At 42.8% G+C, this 15,971-nt stretch overlaps 1 protein-coding gene across 1 annotated transcript in view; it reads right to left on the bottom strand.

Moving 5' to 3' along the window:
• The window catches only part of LOC138247431 (putative methyltransferase DDB_G0268948), a 153,183-nt gene that overhangs the window by 79,491 nt on the left and 57,721 nt on the right, over nt 1–15,971 (bottom strand). Inside the window, exon 4 of the mRNA XM_069202062.1 lies at nt 4,615–4,828. Coding sequence (XP_069058163.1) covers nt 4,615–4,828 — 214 coding nt within the window. The remainder of the gene's footprint in view (nt 1–4,614; nt 4,829–15,971) is intronic.

The raw sequence follows: 15,971 nt of genomic DNA, 5'->3' as shown, positions 1-15,971 counted from the left end.
TTCAAAGAGACTTCCCCTGTTACAGGGCGATGTCAGGTGACACCTGCAGAGGCCCAATCTTTTGTTCCTACAGTGTGCCAGGCACCAATCCCAGTGAGGATGGAGCTTCCCCCATGAATGGTTTGAAGAAAACTGAAGAGGAGGAGCTACTCTTTCTTCAAGCCACACCATTGGTGTAGGCACACAGGCGGTGCAAAGGAGAGAAGGGTTGCCCCCTCTTGCATTAAAGTTAAGTGTGCCACTGAGGGATTTTTCCAGTAGGGCACACAGGAATTGCTGCAAAGTGGGTAGGGTCTGGGAATATTTCTGCGTTTGGTTAGGGAGGAGCCAGGATTTACCTCAACCTACAAGTTGGTGCCAGATGTAAATGTGTCATCCGCAGTACCCTACTCAAAACACCACTGGATGTGAGGAACATCAGAAGGGGACTGAACCTGCTGTCTGAGAATTGAGAGTAGTTCTGAAGGACTGCGCCTGCTCCCTCTTGTACCCAGGACAAAGAAATGTACTCCAAGGGTCATACCACTAACCTCCTGTTCAAGCCATTTGGACACAATGTCATAGAAGAGTTCTTTCCTGAAGATTCTCAGCTGACCACCTCCAACTGGACCTGAGTTGGTCCATGCTGGTGGCCTCTGATAGAGTGAGTCCTGACCTCTAAGTGCTGTTCCTGAGGTCATGAGACCCTTGGCTTTAAATGCTGAACACTCCCTTAGGATAACAATAGGATTTCGTTATTACATTAACTATGTGCTAACAACATTTAATGTTTGGTGTCTGAGAAATTGTAATAAAAAATCATTTTTAATGGTAAAGTCAGATATTAAGTTTCAATTTTTAAAATTCTGGTTTTAGAAAGTTGGCATTTTCCTGTACTAACTATTTGGTACCTGTTGCCTGCCTTAGGCCACATGACTGAGTCTAGCTACTCAATCAAGGGATTATGTGTGCCTGGATGAGCCAACAACTGTCAGTATGAGACGGAGAGCTGGACAGGTGCAAATGAATTGTTTGTTCTCTGCCTTCACATAAAGGACTTGTCACTCTTGCATTGTTTCTGTAGCCAGCCTGGAGCCATGCAGGGGAGCCAGGAATCTTCAAGCACATCAAAGGGAATTCTCTACTTTAAAGAAGGCCCCAGATATAAAAATAGGACCCTCAGACCCACTCTTTAGTTCACGTTCTGGACTGCTTGGCTGCCTAGAGCCTGCCTTGATCTCTAAGAGGTCTGTTATGCTGATTGAGCCCTGTTTCATCGCTTGAATCTTGGACCACCAGAGTGACTCTAAGGGCTAGTTGTCCAGCCTCTTGATCAGAGCCATAGGGACAGAAAAGTCTCCAGCCATCTTGAACCCATACCTAGGCCCACCCTGAATGAGTCCTGAACCCCCAAGTGCTGCCCCTCCATTCCTATATCTTGGGACTTCTTTTAAATTGTTTAGCTAAAAACTGTTCTGAGATCTGAGGGAAGATCAGGAACAACCTGCTTGTCTATTTGCTCAAGGTGACCAGACACAGCAGCTCCCACTACATTCTTCTCAGCAGTAGCAAAACCTTCACCAAGGGCACATCCGGGGTCTTTGAACTCTTGCCGGCTACTGCTTTCTGCCCCCTCACTCTGAATATTTTTTCCTTCCAGAAAAGACATTACCTTTGAACGTAGAAATCTTTACCAAAACTTCATCCAGTGGCTCTTCGGCGATGACGTCTCCTCTTTGGACACTGCCTGCAGCTTTGTCCCTCAGAACTTTAGCGCCTTACAACATGTTTCCACAAAATTTCTTCTATGTCTGAAAGTAAGCACTGACTGGGCCTAATTCACTTTCTGTATCCGACTCATGCTCCATCATAGTTGGCTGTATTTTTTTTACATTAACCTGATCTCATGAAAATAGCTGGCCATGGTTGGCACTTTGATTGATATGTGCTATTTTTTCCTTAAACATTTAAAATGCAGAACTCCAATTGTACTATTTGGATTTTTGTTGATTTTGTGTGAAATCATTTATTAAAATGTACTACATTTTTCTAAATTGGTGTGATGTTTCTCTTGTGTGGTGTTTTTACCTTATTACTGTTTGTGTGCTGCATAAATACTTTACACATACCTCTAAGTTATGCCTGACTACTCTATTCAACCAACAACCCAATTTCTCACAGGAACTTTTTTGCAACCACAAATCCTTTGCCGCTGGATCTTGTGGAGAGGGTATCAGTCTTTGTGGAGCCATCTTTGGCTACAGTCTACAGCCTTGACTGCTGGAAAGATCCATGCTCCAAAAGGCCACTAATGCAAGCTAAGAAATGTTGCCTAGGCAAAGACCCCAAAAGTATCTGACCAGTGAGGCACCTTACCAGGGTGCAAAACTAAATTTTTTCCTGCTCTGAACTTTACCTCCACAGACCAGTAACTTCACTGGGACCTTGCCCAACAGCCATCTGACTTAGTGGAGCCCTCATTAGTTATAGCCTGCTGCCTTGCCCCACTGAAGATTTTGTACTTCCATTTTTGAGACTAAGGCTTACGGCATGTCCTTCGACCGAGTCAAATGTGGGCCCTGCATCTAAGCCACACTCCATGCTGGTCAGCCTGAAATCATCTCTGAGTCCCAGACTACAACAGCCAGTTGACCACAGCTGGCCCTTCACACTTTTTAGCATTACTTTTATTTAGACTTTAAAAATTCATATCTCTGGTTCCCCTATTGGATTTTTCTCATTTTAGTGTCATTTTATTAAATACATTTTACTCTATCTTTCTAAATTGGTTTCAGATTGTTATTATGATGTGTTCTTTCATTATTAGTGATTTGGTACTGAATAAATATTTTGCACATTGCCTCTAAATTAAGCCTGTCTGCTCTGTGCCTGCGCTACCAATGGTTAGAGGTCGAGTTTAATTCAGTAAATTTAGTTGTTCACTCTAGAAAATATTATGATTGTTCCCAGTTCATAGTCAACCCCTCAACTAACAACCCAATTTCTTACAGAGGCCCAGTTTTGTGACCTGACAAATGTATTCTTACCCAAAAAAGATTATTTCAAATTAGGAATGCATGAGTGTATATCTACTGAACCGGAAGTTGAGGACTCCAGAATGGGGATGGCAGCCCTCACATAGGAATCATAGGGGTATGTGAATGTGAAATTAAAGGGTGCTCCCAGTCTCAAACCCTTCCCAATAATGTCCACTAGTTTCCACCTTACAATGAAGAGACAGGCCACCTTCCGTAACACTTCTGTTTCAGTGCCTTCTAATTAATTTTTAAACTGCAGCCTAGAAAGTGACAGACATCACCCAACTGCAGCTTTTCAGAATGGAATACGTACATTGTGATGGTCATCCATAAAGAATTGCCTGCCACGCTTGATACATTGTTTGAAACACTTCATAAACGGCATGAAGTAGAAGCAAGAGACAACAATTTGTTTTTTTGCATAATAGGAACATAAAATATTCGCAATAAATGTCCCTTCATAGAAGGAGAGATGAGGAAAAACATTGACACCATCCACATAAGAAGAGTGCAGAGAAGCCATCCCCTGTATTGTGACATTATGCAGAACAAATGAGTGGTTGTAAGCAAGTGAATTATTGATTTGGGTGGATAGGAGTCGACCACAAAAAATAGGACCACAAATGAGGTGAGGTAAAAATCAGTTTCAATATTTTAAAGTTAGGCTCACCCCATGGTAGCTATGACAGACAGAAGCTAGCATGTATTTATCAGTAACAAAAAAATTGAAATGTCAGGACACAATACACATCCTACAACCAATTTGTAAAGGTAGAAAAAAAATTAATCAGCAAAATGACACCAAATGACAAAGATTCAGAAAAGGGAAGTACAGATATATATCATAAACAATTTAAGGGAACAAGAGCCAAGAAAATATAAACCCTTAATCAGGAATTACAGTTCACCATTGACTAGGACTTTTTCTAAAAAGAGGTTATTTTAAAAGGTTTTCCCGCAGGTTTAGTGAGCTGCAGAAGTATGCCTGCCGCTATGTTTTTTTTTTGTCACTTTAGGGGATGGCAGAATAGGAACTGCATGTCCACAGGGAACATGCTTCCCATGCTATGGATGTATTTTCCTGCACCATATACCATGACATTAATATAAAGTCAGTTGAGAATTAGCCAAATATACCATGATTTAGTGGCCAGACAACAGAGACTGAGGCCTCGACAGCAGTGCTATTGTGTGCAGCTTTAAAAAGGCAGCAACACCAGTACGCAATAAATGAGGAGATTGCACAGAAAGCACTTTCTTACAAAGGTTATACTTAGTGATTGTTGGTTAGGAAGCAATGAGAATGGGACGGCACATGAACTGTCAAAAATAGCAAAAAAATGAAATGGAAAGATTGAGGGCAGATAAAATAGTTAGCTATTGTTTGAAGGAATTATTGACGTTAACAATAGAAAGTATTTTTTTTTGTTTTGCTTTATGCCCAGTTAATTCCTTCCATTGTCTTTATCTATACACTCTTTCATATTAGCAATCCACTACATGGAGTTTGCAGAAGTGATAATGGCACACTTTCTCAATGCTTGGACAACTTGAAATACATCAAGACTTCCTCCTTTTGTGTGTGTTGACTTCTCACCTCATTATAGATGGCAGTCAGCTGGTCAGAACAATCCTTTGCATGGACTTCCAAATACTGGGTGTAGGTCAGGAAGGCCATACAACCGCAAGGTTTAAGGACTCGGTTAACTTCTGTAATGAACTTATCAATATTGAAATAGTGCACAGCCGCTGAAGATAAGACCAGATCCACAGAGCCATCTTCAAAGGGGAGTTCCTCTGCAGGGCAGACACTATGAGGTGGAACATGTGGAGATTAGAACATGGCACAACACCATGACATGCCAAACTTGTTGTACTCTGAGAAACCTTTTGTAAGCTCAGGAGCTTTAGTAAAGTAATTTTTTGTAGTAAAGCTGTAAAACCAATAATAAACTGCTGAAAGCCTATTTGAAGAGCTAATAATTCAATATACTTATGCTTAGAGCCAGAGGAAAAAATGAGCATGTACAATGGGAGATTCGATACCTGATTAAATAAATATGGCAAATTAAAACACAACAATACCACATGAATGTAGAGTGAAATAGGATGAAAATAGACAAAGGACAGCAAGGATAGAATAAGAGAAGTTTAAAGTGAAGCAAACATTTTGGAACACTAGTGAGAAAATTGCAGGCTGTTACCTTTTCTTATAACAAAAGCAACAAAAAAATAGATAATCTTTCTCAGAGATGAATTTGGTACAAAACGAAATAGAAGAAATGGCATATAGGCAACTTAACGATCATTATGCCAAACTGCAGAAACAGCTGATGGGGGACACAAAACAGATAACAGATTTTCTAAGCAATTTAGAGCTACCAGTGCTATATATAGATACTTAGGCCCAGATTTACAAGAGTCTGGTGCATCACTACTCTGCCACCTTATGACACCACTGGTGTGCAGTATTTATAATACAGCGCACCATGGCGCATGTTAGGCCAATAGTGTCAAACTTATTGACGCTATTGTGGCGCTTTGCTCCACTAGCATCACAAATTTTGATGCTAGTGTAGAAAAAGTGCAAGTAGGCCCATTGATTTAAATGGGTGGGTCCTTTCAATGCCTGCTTTGAGCAGGAGTTAAAAATGACACCTAAAATGGTGCAATGAAATCTTGTAGATTGCGGGCCTCCTAACGCCAGAAGCCCCCCTTGCATACATTATGCCTGGTGCAGGCATAATGTAGCGCAATGTGTCACAAAGTGGTGCAATGCATCCGTTGTGTTACTTTGTAAATGTGGTGCGGTGATTTTTGCCTCGTTGAGCCACATTAGTGTAAAAAATAATGATGCTAATATGGTGCAAGGAGGCGCCAGGGCCCTGTAAATCTGGCCCTTGCACTTATATGTAGGAAAGGATTTTGCATTTCTTAACGGACCAAATCGCAATTTCAGGAAGTTAAGAAATAAAAAACTGTCTTTTCTAATTTCCAAAGGCCTATGCAGCGTCACAAAATGCAATTTCTACCGAGTAGACATTGCATTTTGCTATTATCAAAATAGGAAATCGAAAATCCTGTTTGCGATTATCTAACCACATGTACATAGCATTTTTTTTAAAGTGCAAGTAGGAAATGCTATTACCATCGACTTGGATCTGATGGTAACCAGGTGCAAACTTAACCCCTAGGGTGTCGCGGACGAGCTGGTCTCGCCTTAGACGAGACCAGCTCGTCCTGCTATGGGCCCCCGGGAGGAGCACTAGTGCTCCCCCAGATGGCCGAGCACCCACCTCCCCTGGGCAGAGATGGAAGGTGAATCGCTTCCCCTTCCACCCCGCCCCCTCCCACGCTGCCAAAAAGCATTTCTCCTCCGATCACGTGGAGGGGGCAGAGAGGTATGAAAGGAGAGGAAAGGCCTTTCCTCTCCTTTCATGTCTCTCTGAGCATTTCTGCTGCCCGATCGCAATGCAAAGGAATTATTTATTTTTTGTATTTCAAATAAGGGAAGCGGCCCCTTAGGCAAGTGCTGCTCCCTAGGGGGGCAAATTATTTCTAGGCCATTTCTGACAACGCCTCCCCCCCCCCCGGGGCAGATCGGCCTAAAATTATTAGACACCATGGATAATTTTTTTTTTTTTTTTTTATGTTTGGGGACTGACCCCTTAGGCAAGGGTCACTCCCGGGGGGCAAATTATTATTAGGCCATTTCTGCCCCCGCTGGGGCAGATCGGTCTTGCGATCTGCCTACAAGGGGGGCAGAAACCACTAGACACCAGGGATTATTTTGTTTTTCATACTTGCTCATAAGGGGAGCAGGCCCTTGGGCAAAGGCCGCTCCCCAGGGGGGTCAAATTATTTTTAGGCCTGGGAGCAGAAAACCACTAGACACCAGGGATAATTTTTTTTTTTTCATGTTTGGGGAGCGAACCCTTAGGCAAGGGTCGCTCCCAGGGGGGCAAAATATTTTTAGGCCATTTCTGCCTCCCCTGGGTGCAGAAACCACTGTACACCAGGGATTATTTATTTTATTCATATTTGAGCATAAGGGGAGCGGCAAGGGCCAATCCCCCGGGGGGGGGAAATATTTTTAGGCCTTTTCTGCCCCCCCGAGGCAGATCGGCCTAATATAATTAGGCGGATCTGCCCCCAAGGGGGCCGAAACCTCTAGACACCAGGGATATATATATATATATATATTTCATTTATGTTTTTTATGTATGGGGAGCGACCCCTTAGACAAGGGTCGCTCCCCTGGGGGGCAAATTGTATTTAGGCCATTTCTGCCCCCCTTGGGGGCAGATTGGCCTATTTTTGTTAGGTCAATTTGCCCCCAAAGGGGGCAGAAACCTCTAGACACAATGGATTGGTGTGTGTGTGTATGTTTGTGTTTTGTTTGGGGGGGGGCAGCCCCTTGGGCAAGGGTCGCTTCCCATGGGGGCACATTACTGTTGGCCATAACTGCCCCCCTTGGGGGCAGATTGGCCTATTTTTTTAAGGCCTATCGGCCCCCAAGGGGGGCAGAAAGGCCACCAGATACCAGGGAAGATTTGTTTTTCAAAATAAGAGGTTGGGGTTATGGCCATACCCCCACCCCAAATAAATGGGGTCAAAGTTGTTCTGCCCACCAGTGGGCAGATTGGGCAATTACCCCCGATCCACACTCTGGGGGGCACAGAAAGTCTACTAGATGCCAGAGAATAAAAAAAATAAAAGAAAATAGTGGGGTGGTGGTTACCAACCAGTATAGGCCTGGTTATGCCCCCACCCGAACTGAAGGGGGTAACAGTCTTTCAGCTTTCCCCCGCACACTAAAACATCTTATCCCATGGCAAGCAAGAGGACACTTGATTATTTTTGTTTTTTGTTTTACATTTGGGCCATGAGAGCTTGGTAACTCTCAAAATCGTCCCACTTGGAATGGTGAGGGCTGCACATTTTTTTTGCTTTGGGACGCTGCCATGTAGAAAAATCCACAAGACTTAGACACATTTGAAAACTAAAAATCTAGTTGATTCCAGGGTGGTGTGCTTCACATGCACCCGCACCATTTCCTTACTCACAATGCCCTGCAAACCTGTAACTTTGCTGGAAAGCACACATTTGTCCCACATTTTTGTGATGGAACCTTCCAGAATCTGCAGGAATCCACAAAATCCCTACCACCCAGCATTGTCTCATCTATACCGATAAAGTATCTGCTGCACTTGTCAGCCTAAAAATGATTTTTTCAAATGGCCCCTTTGGACTCACTTTGGTTCCCCTCAATTTTGACTTGTTTTTAGCTCTTCCCTGTCACAAACACTTGGCCCATCTACACAAGTGAGGTATCATTTTTACCAGGAGACTGAGGGTCACATTGGGTGGTAGGAAATATGTCCCGTTGTGGTGATCCCACATAGAAATGTGGGAAAAATTTGATTTTTTAGCTAAATTTGAGGTTTGCTGAGATTTCAGGGTAAGAAAACATTGGGGAATCCATGCAAGTCACACCTCCCTAGACTCCCTCGGATGTCTAGTTTTCAGAAATGTCTGGGGTTGGTAGGTTTCCCTAGATGGCTGCTGAGCCCAGGACCAAAAACGCAGATGCCCCCGCAAAAACAGGTAGTTTTCTATTTGATCATTTTGATGTGTCCAGATAGTGTTTTGGGGCATTTGCTGTTGCGAGCACAAGGCCTACCCACACAAGTGAGGTACCATTTTTATCGGGAGATTTGGGGGAACGCTGGGTGGAAATTTGAGGCTCCTCTCAGATTCCTGAACTTTCTGTCACAGAAATAAGAGGACAAAGTGTTTTTTTTTAGCCAAATTTTAAGGTTTGCAAAGGATTCTGGGTAACAGAACCTGGTGAGAGCCCCACACATTACCCCATCTTGGATTCCCTTAGGTCTCTAGTTTTCAAAAATACATAGGTTTGGTAGGTTTCCCTAGGTCCCGGCTGAGCTAGAGGCCAAAATCCACAGGTATGCACTTTGCAAAAAACACCTGTTTTCTTTGATAAAATGTGATGTGTCTACATTGTGTTTTGGGGCATTTCCTGCCGTGGGCACTAGGCTTACCCATACAAGTGAGGTATCATTTTTATCGGAAGATTTGGGGAAACGCTGGGTGGAAATTTGTGGCTCCTCTCAGATTCCAGAACTTTCTGTCACCGAAATGTGAAGAAAAAGTGTTTTTTTGGCCATATTTTGAGGTTTGCAAAGGTTTCTGGGTAACAGAACCTGGTGAGAGCCCCACAAGTCACCCCATCCTGGATTCCTCTAGGTCTCTAGTTTTAAAAAATGCACAGGTTTGGTAGGTTTCCCTAGGTGCCGGCTGAGCTAGTGGCCAAAATCCACAGGTATGCACTCTGCAAAAAAAACCTCTGTTTTCTGTGAGAAAATGTGTTGTGTCCACTTTGTGTTTTGGGGCATTTCCTGTCGTGGGCACTAGGCTTACCCACAAAACTGAGGTACCATTTTTATCAGGAGACTTCGAGGAACGCTGGGTGGAAGGAAATTTGTGCCTCCTCTCAGATTCCAGAACTTTCTGTCACCGAAATGTGAGGAAAAGGTGTTTTTTTTAGCCAAATGTTGAGGTTTGCAAAGGATTCTGGGTAACAGAACCTGGTGAGAGCCCCACAAGTCACCCCATCTTGGATTCCCCTAGGTCTCTAGTTTTAAAAAATGCACAGGTTGGGTAGGTTTCCCTAGGTGCCGGCTGAGCTAGAGGCCAAAATCCACAGGTATGCACTTTGCAAAAAACACCTCTGTTTTCTTTGAGAAAATGAGATGTGTCCACTTTGTGTTTTGGGGCATTTCCTGCCGTGGGCACTAGGCTTACCCACACAAGTGAGGTACCATTTTTATTGGGAGACTTGGAGGAATGCTGGGTGGAAGGAAATTTGTGGCACCTCTCAGATTCCAGAACTTTCTGTCACCGAAATGTGAGGAAAAAGTGTTTTTTTAGCCAAATTGTAAGGTTTGCAAAGAATTCTGGGTAACAGAACCTGCTGTGAGCCCCACAAGTCACCCCATCTTGGATTCCCCTAGGTCTCTAGTTTTAAAAAATACATAGGTTTGGTAGGTTTCCCTAGGTGCCGGCTGAGCTAGAGGCCAAAATCCACAGGTATGCACTTTGCAAAAAACACCTCTGTTTTCTGTGGAAAAATGTGATGTGTCCACGTTGTGTTTTGAGGCATTTCCTGTTGCAGGCACTAGGCCTAACCACACAAGTGAGGTATCATTTTTATCGGGAGACTTGGGGGAACGCTGGGCGGAAGTACATTTGTGGCTCCTCCCAGATTCCAGAACTTTCTGTCACCAAAATGTGAGGAAAAGGTGTTTTTTTAGCCACATTTTGAGGTTTGCAAAGGATTCTGGGTAACAGAACCTGGTGAGAGCCCCACAAGTCACCCCATCTGCGGCTCCCCTAGGTCTCTAGTTTTAAAAAATGCACAGGTTTGGTAGGTTTCCCTAGGTGCCGGCTGAGCTACAGGCCAAAATCCACAGGTAGTCACTATGCAAAAAACACCTCTGTTTTCTGTGGAAAAATTTGATGTGTCCACGTTGTGTTTTGGGGCATATCCTGTTGTGGGCGCTAGGCCTACCCAGACAAGTGAGGTACAATTTTTTTGGGAGACATGGGGGACCATAGAATAGCAAAACAAGTGTTATTGCCCCTTGTCTTTCTCTACATTTTTTCCTTCCAAATATAAGACAGTGTGTAAAAAAGACGTATATTTGAGAACTGCCCTGTAATTCACATGCTAGTATGGGCACCACAGAATTCAGAGATGTGCAAATAACTACTGCTCCTCAACAACTTATCTTGTGCCCATTTTGGAAATACAAAGGTTTTCTTGATACCTATTTTTCACTCTTTATATTTCAGCAAATGAATTGTTATATACCCAGTATAGAATGAAAACCCACTGCAAGGTGCAGCTCATTTATTGGCTCTGGGTACCTAGGGTTCTTGAAAAACCTACAAGCCCTATATATCCCCACAACCAGAAGAGTCCAGCAGACATAACTGTATATTGCGTTTAAAAAACTGACATTGCAGGAAAAAGTTACAGAGTAAAACGTAGACAAAAATGGCTGTTTTTTTTCACCTCAATTTCAATATTTTTTTATTTCAGTTGGAACGAGGCTGAAAGCACAAAAAAACGAAAAAATGGGGTATGTCCCAGTAAAATGCCAAAAGTGTGTTGAAAAATTGGGTTTTCTGATTCAAGTCTGCCTGTTCCTGAAAGCTGGGAAGCTGGTGATTTTAGCACTGCAAACCCTTTGTTGATGCCAATTACAGGGGAAAAAAAAACACAAGCCTTCTTCTGCAGCCCTTTATTCCAATTTAAAAAAAACAACAAAAAAAACACTGTATTTTGGCTAATTTCTTGGTCTCCTTCAGGGGAACCCACAAAGTCTAGGTACCTCTAGACTCCCTAGGATGTTGGAAAAAAAGGACGCAAATTTGGCGTGGGTAGCTTATGTGGACAAAAGGTTATGAAGGCCTAAGCGTGCCCTGCCCCAAATAGGCAAAAAAAGGCCTCTCACCTAAGGGGGAAAAGGCCTGGTAGCGAAGGGGTTAAAAAAAAAAAGGCACCCAAAATGCATCAGGATCATTTCCAAAGGCACACTAACGCATGCCATTACCACGAAAAAAGTATATACAAATATATATATATATATATATATATATATATATATATATATATATATATATTACACACTTCTCTTCCGTGGATATACACACACATAATACAAACTGTTTATACTTACTTGTAATTAAGTCGCAATATGGACTTCAATTTGTTTTTATTTTTATTTATTTGCAGAAATGTGTAGTAACAATTACGACACCTTCCAATTACCACTCTGCAGTGTGGACAAAATATTACACATGTGGTATTTTGGGAGTATAAGTGCTGAGAAAGAGGCAATGTTACTGTGTAGAATTAACCTCAGTTCTCGGGGTCTGCCGGGTGGTGATTGTTCAGTGGCACAAGCGTGTAACTGTGCTATTTGTGTATATATCAGTGGCACACTAATTAATTTTTAGGTTGAACATAGTAGCGCCCAAGCGCCCCTTTTCCGACAACTTGGTACGTTTCAACCACGCCCACCTCACATCCATCCATATCACTCATTCATGGGCTTGCCTTTCAAAAAACCTTTGTTATTGTTTGTAAATGCTTTATGTTTGTCCCTCTTTGGGGCGGTTTTGTTACCGCCTTGGAGAAAGACCCTGTTCCAAGGATAATTGCAAGTTTGCTGATACGTCTGACTGCAATCAAACTTCTTTTTCCTTTTCTGTGTCTCCTTCACGAACATGCTCATGGCGACCATGGCGCTTTGAATCGGCTCGCTTATGTCAACTGTTTTATTTTTAATTTTTCCTTTTGTGTGCCTTTTAGAGTTGGCAGACTGTAAACATTGTGCTTTTTGTGTATTTTTCATTAAGTTATTCACATTTGATTGCCTCGCTAAAACAGTGAACACTGCATATGTTTCATGTGCATAGTGTAGTCAAGCATGTTGTACATAGTGCTCTGTCTGTCTCATGGTTAGTGATGCAAGACAGCACGAGGGGAAATGCTGCCTGTTTGTACAGTGTGTTTAGTGTGGGAAGCCACATCACAGGCAGAGACACTGGTCTATTGTATGGTGCTTAGTGTAGGCAGACAGAGATTGTAAACCCTGGGAAGACAGAGAGGGAAAAGTACTGACCACAAGCTCTTCACTGCTTGCATTGTGTGCTTAGTAAAGGCAGACATGCAGAAATGGATGAGGCACTGCACTTTTTGCACAATGTCCTTAAAGTGGACCGGAGCAGTGAAAAGCAGCATAGGCTGAACAGCTTGCACCAATTTGCTTAGTGTGGACAGGCACATCAGGAGGAAACACTGTACTAAGTGCACTATGTTATTATTGACAGGTAAAATGAACCAAAGGAGGCAGTGCACAGGTTACACCATGGGCTTAGTCAGACAGGCACACAGGGAGGAGACACTGCACTGTGTGCACATAGCTTTTATCTGCAGATATAATGGACTGAAGAAGGCAGTGCATAGGTTGCACCCTGGGCTTAGTCAGACAGGCACACTAGAAGAAAATAGTGCACTGTGCTGAGTGCTTTTGACTGCATTTATATGAGACTAATGTTTTACCTTGTGCATAGTGTAGGCAGACAGGAGAGATTGGTCTGTTTGTAACATGTGGGCAGACACTCATGCACTGCATGTGACACGCATCTCTCACTGAGAAGTACTGAATGTTATGTATCAAGAAGAAACTTGTAACATGGTTTTAGATCCTGGGTACATGGAGTACCTGTTTGGAGACCCTAGACTCAACCAACTCTGTTTTCTTACCCTCCCCACCACTCTCACTCGCCTCCCTCTGCTCTATCATTCTCCTTTCTCATACTGAATTTCCACTACCAATAGTTCTCCATCTTCTTCTCCTATGCCTTTCCCTTCTGGATAGCAACTCCAGTCTTTCTCCACCCCTCTCCCTGCTTAAACAGTTACTTTTATTTCTCTGCTGCACCTCATCTTTTTCCCCAGTGTGTCTATTTTGTAGCTCTTTTCCTCTCTCCCTACAATCAGCCTTTTCTTTCTGTGTCTCTGTCCACTTCTCTCTGCTCCTTTCTCCGTCGGTCATTTTCTGACCCCTACAACCTTGTTGCTGAAGTCTTTCTCCATTTTTAGGTTGAGCGCTCAAGCACTTTGACCTGTTGTATTATGGGCTTTTAATGACGCCCACCTCACGCCCATCACTTTCACTCGTTTGTGGGCTTGCCTTTCAAAAATACTTTGTCATCACAGGTAAATGCTTTACGTTTATACCTCCTTGGGGAGGTTTTGTTACCGCCTTGCAGACTTCCCCTGTTACATGGATAATTGCATGATTGCCAATATGTTTGACTGTGACTGAACTTCTTTTTCCTTTTGTGTCTCTCCTTCACGCTCATGGTGGCTATGGCACTTTGAATCGGTTCGCTTTTGTCAACTAATGTTTTACTTTTCATTTTCAATTCATTTGGCATGAAAAGTCCAGTTTGGAATTTACATCTCCCATTGCTCTAACTGGAGCAAATGCAAGACCGATTGCCTTGCGACTGCTTGTTTATCTGTCTCTTCGTGTGTGTACATGTATTTCTTACTGAGTCACACATGTGATCTGTGTGTGCTTATGTGATTTCTATCTCTGTACTTTGTGTTGATATGAAAGTACAGCTGCATATTACGTATATTTGTGGTTGCATGTGTGTGTGTGTGTGTGTGTGTGTGTGTGTGTGCATGTGCATGTACCTACACAAAGAATGCAGGAGAGGGGCACCATCTCTCCTGCGTAAGGTTACTGAGAGCGTACTTCAGAAACCCTGCACTGTGCAGCTCCTACCAGCACCTAGTCACCAGTCAACCACCAATTACCCACTCTGAAGGACCTACACTGGCAGCCACTTCAGTAAGCCTGGTCTTCAAGACCTGCTGACTCTTGTACAGAGCCTTTATGGACAGACCCCTCCACAAATAAGGCAGAAAAAAACAACACATCCTCAGGTCAGTTCATCACGAGAAGTCAGGAATCAACAGATGACCTATAACCAGCAAAGATTAGAAACTCACATGAAATAAGTATTTTCCCTGTATGTAACCAGGTTATGGAATATCAACCTTCCCACCCACATATCAGGAGTGCGTGCATACATTGTGTTTGCTGCCACCCTTTTTCTCAATCTTGCCAGTACCTTCTGTATTTGTAATTGTGTAGTGCCTCAAGTAATCTGACGTGGATAAAAGTGACATTCTGATGCTATAAAAACAGAAATTAGGTGTGCTTTGCTTCATCTGTGCATATGTGTGCATGTATATACATTCACACGTGTATTTGTGCGGTGTGTATCTCTGGAAATGTACGTTTTTTTACTCTATGTAAGTGTGAATCCGTTTGTGCATTTATATGAGTGAAAACTGTGAAATTGTGCATCTGTGTACATGTGACCTTGGCCTCAGTGTATGCATGTGTCTGGATGTATGGCTGCATGCAATGGTTTTCTGTGCACCTTTATGTAATGTGGAAAGACGGGCCCATATGTGTAATATGTACAATTTCCTATGAGAAAATCACAATTTAGCGATTCTTAAAATGCAATTTCCTATTAGCGATTGCGATTCAATAGGAACTGCTAGGAAAGCACAAATTTCATACATTCTGTTTTGCGATTCACAAACAGCGATTTCTATAGATTCGCTATTTGGGAATTGCAAAATAGAAATTTCATATACATATGGGCCGTAGGTCAGTAGATGTTCAGAAGAATTCTGTAAATATGTTGATCAAAAAGTGCCATTTATACTCTGAGTTTAGAACAGGAATTTAGAGAAAAGCAGCTTCAATGTCCCTTTAAAGGAGTTTGTTAAACCAAGGTTAAGAAAGAGAAGAGACTCACTGTAATGTGAGAGACACCACCGTACCTATTCCGTTAGGAAGAATGCTCACCTAATGAACAAAGTCTGGCCCCTTAGTGATATCATGAAAAATGGAATCCAAAAGTCAGACGAGATCCATGTGAGTTCTCAAGGGACACTAGGATGTCCACCAACTATAAAATATTATTACCCTGTAATCGAGAAAAAAAATCGCTTTTCATAGTATTGACTTTAGGCGTTAGGGATGGTTCAGCAAAAGGAACTGGCAATACTTGAATGCAACAAAATTGTTGGCTTGATATCTTGACCATGCTGTAGGGTAATGATTGCAGCAGTGTTCATGGCCTATATACAGCGGTGGCTGCTGCAAATATCAAGGGGAGGGACGGGGGGACGACGGGGATGGGGGGGACCAATAAATGTAAAAAAAAAGACTTATAGTTTGCTGCTGTCCTCTCCTTCCGCCTCGCTCGTCCTCCTTTCCTGTTTTGGTGTCCCAGCATTCACTGGGACACGAGAACAGGCTCCCCAGC

The sequence above is a fragment of the Pleurodeles waltl genome, chromosome 7, assembly GCF_031143425.1.
Source record: "Pleurodeles waltl isolate 20211129_DDA chromosome 7, aPleWal1.hap1.20221129, whole genome shotgun sequence".
NCBI classification, from domain to species: domain Eukaryota; kingdom Metazoa; phylum Chordata; class Amphibia; order Caudata; family Salamandridae; genus Pleurodeles; species Pleurodeles waltl.
Note: the sequence above shows the minus strand (reverse complement) of the source record. Positions and strands in the feature narration are given on the sequence as shown.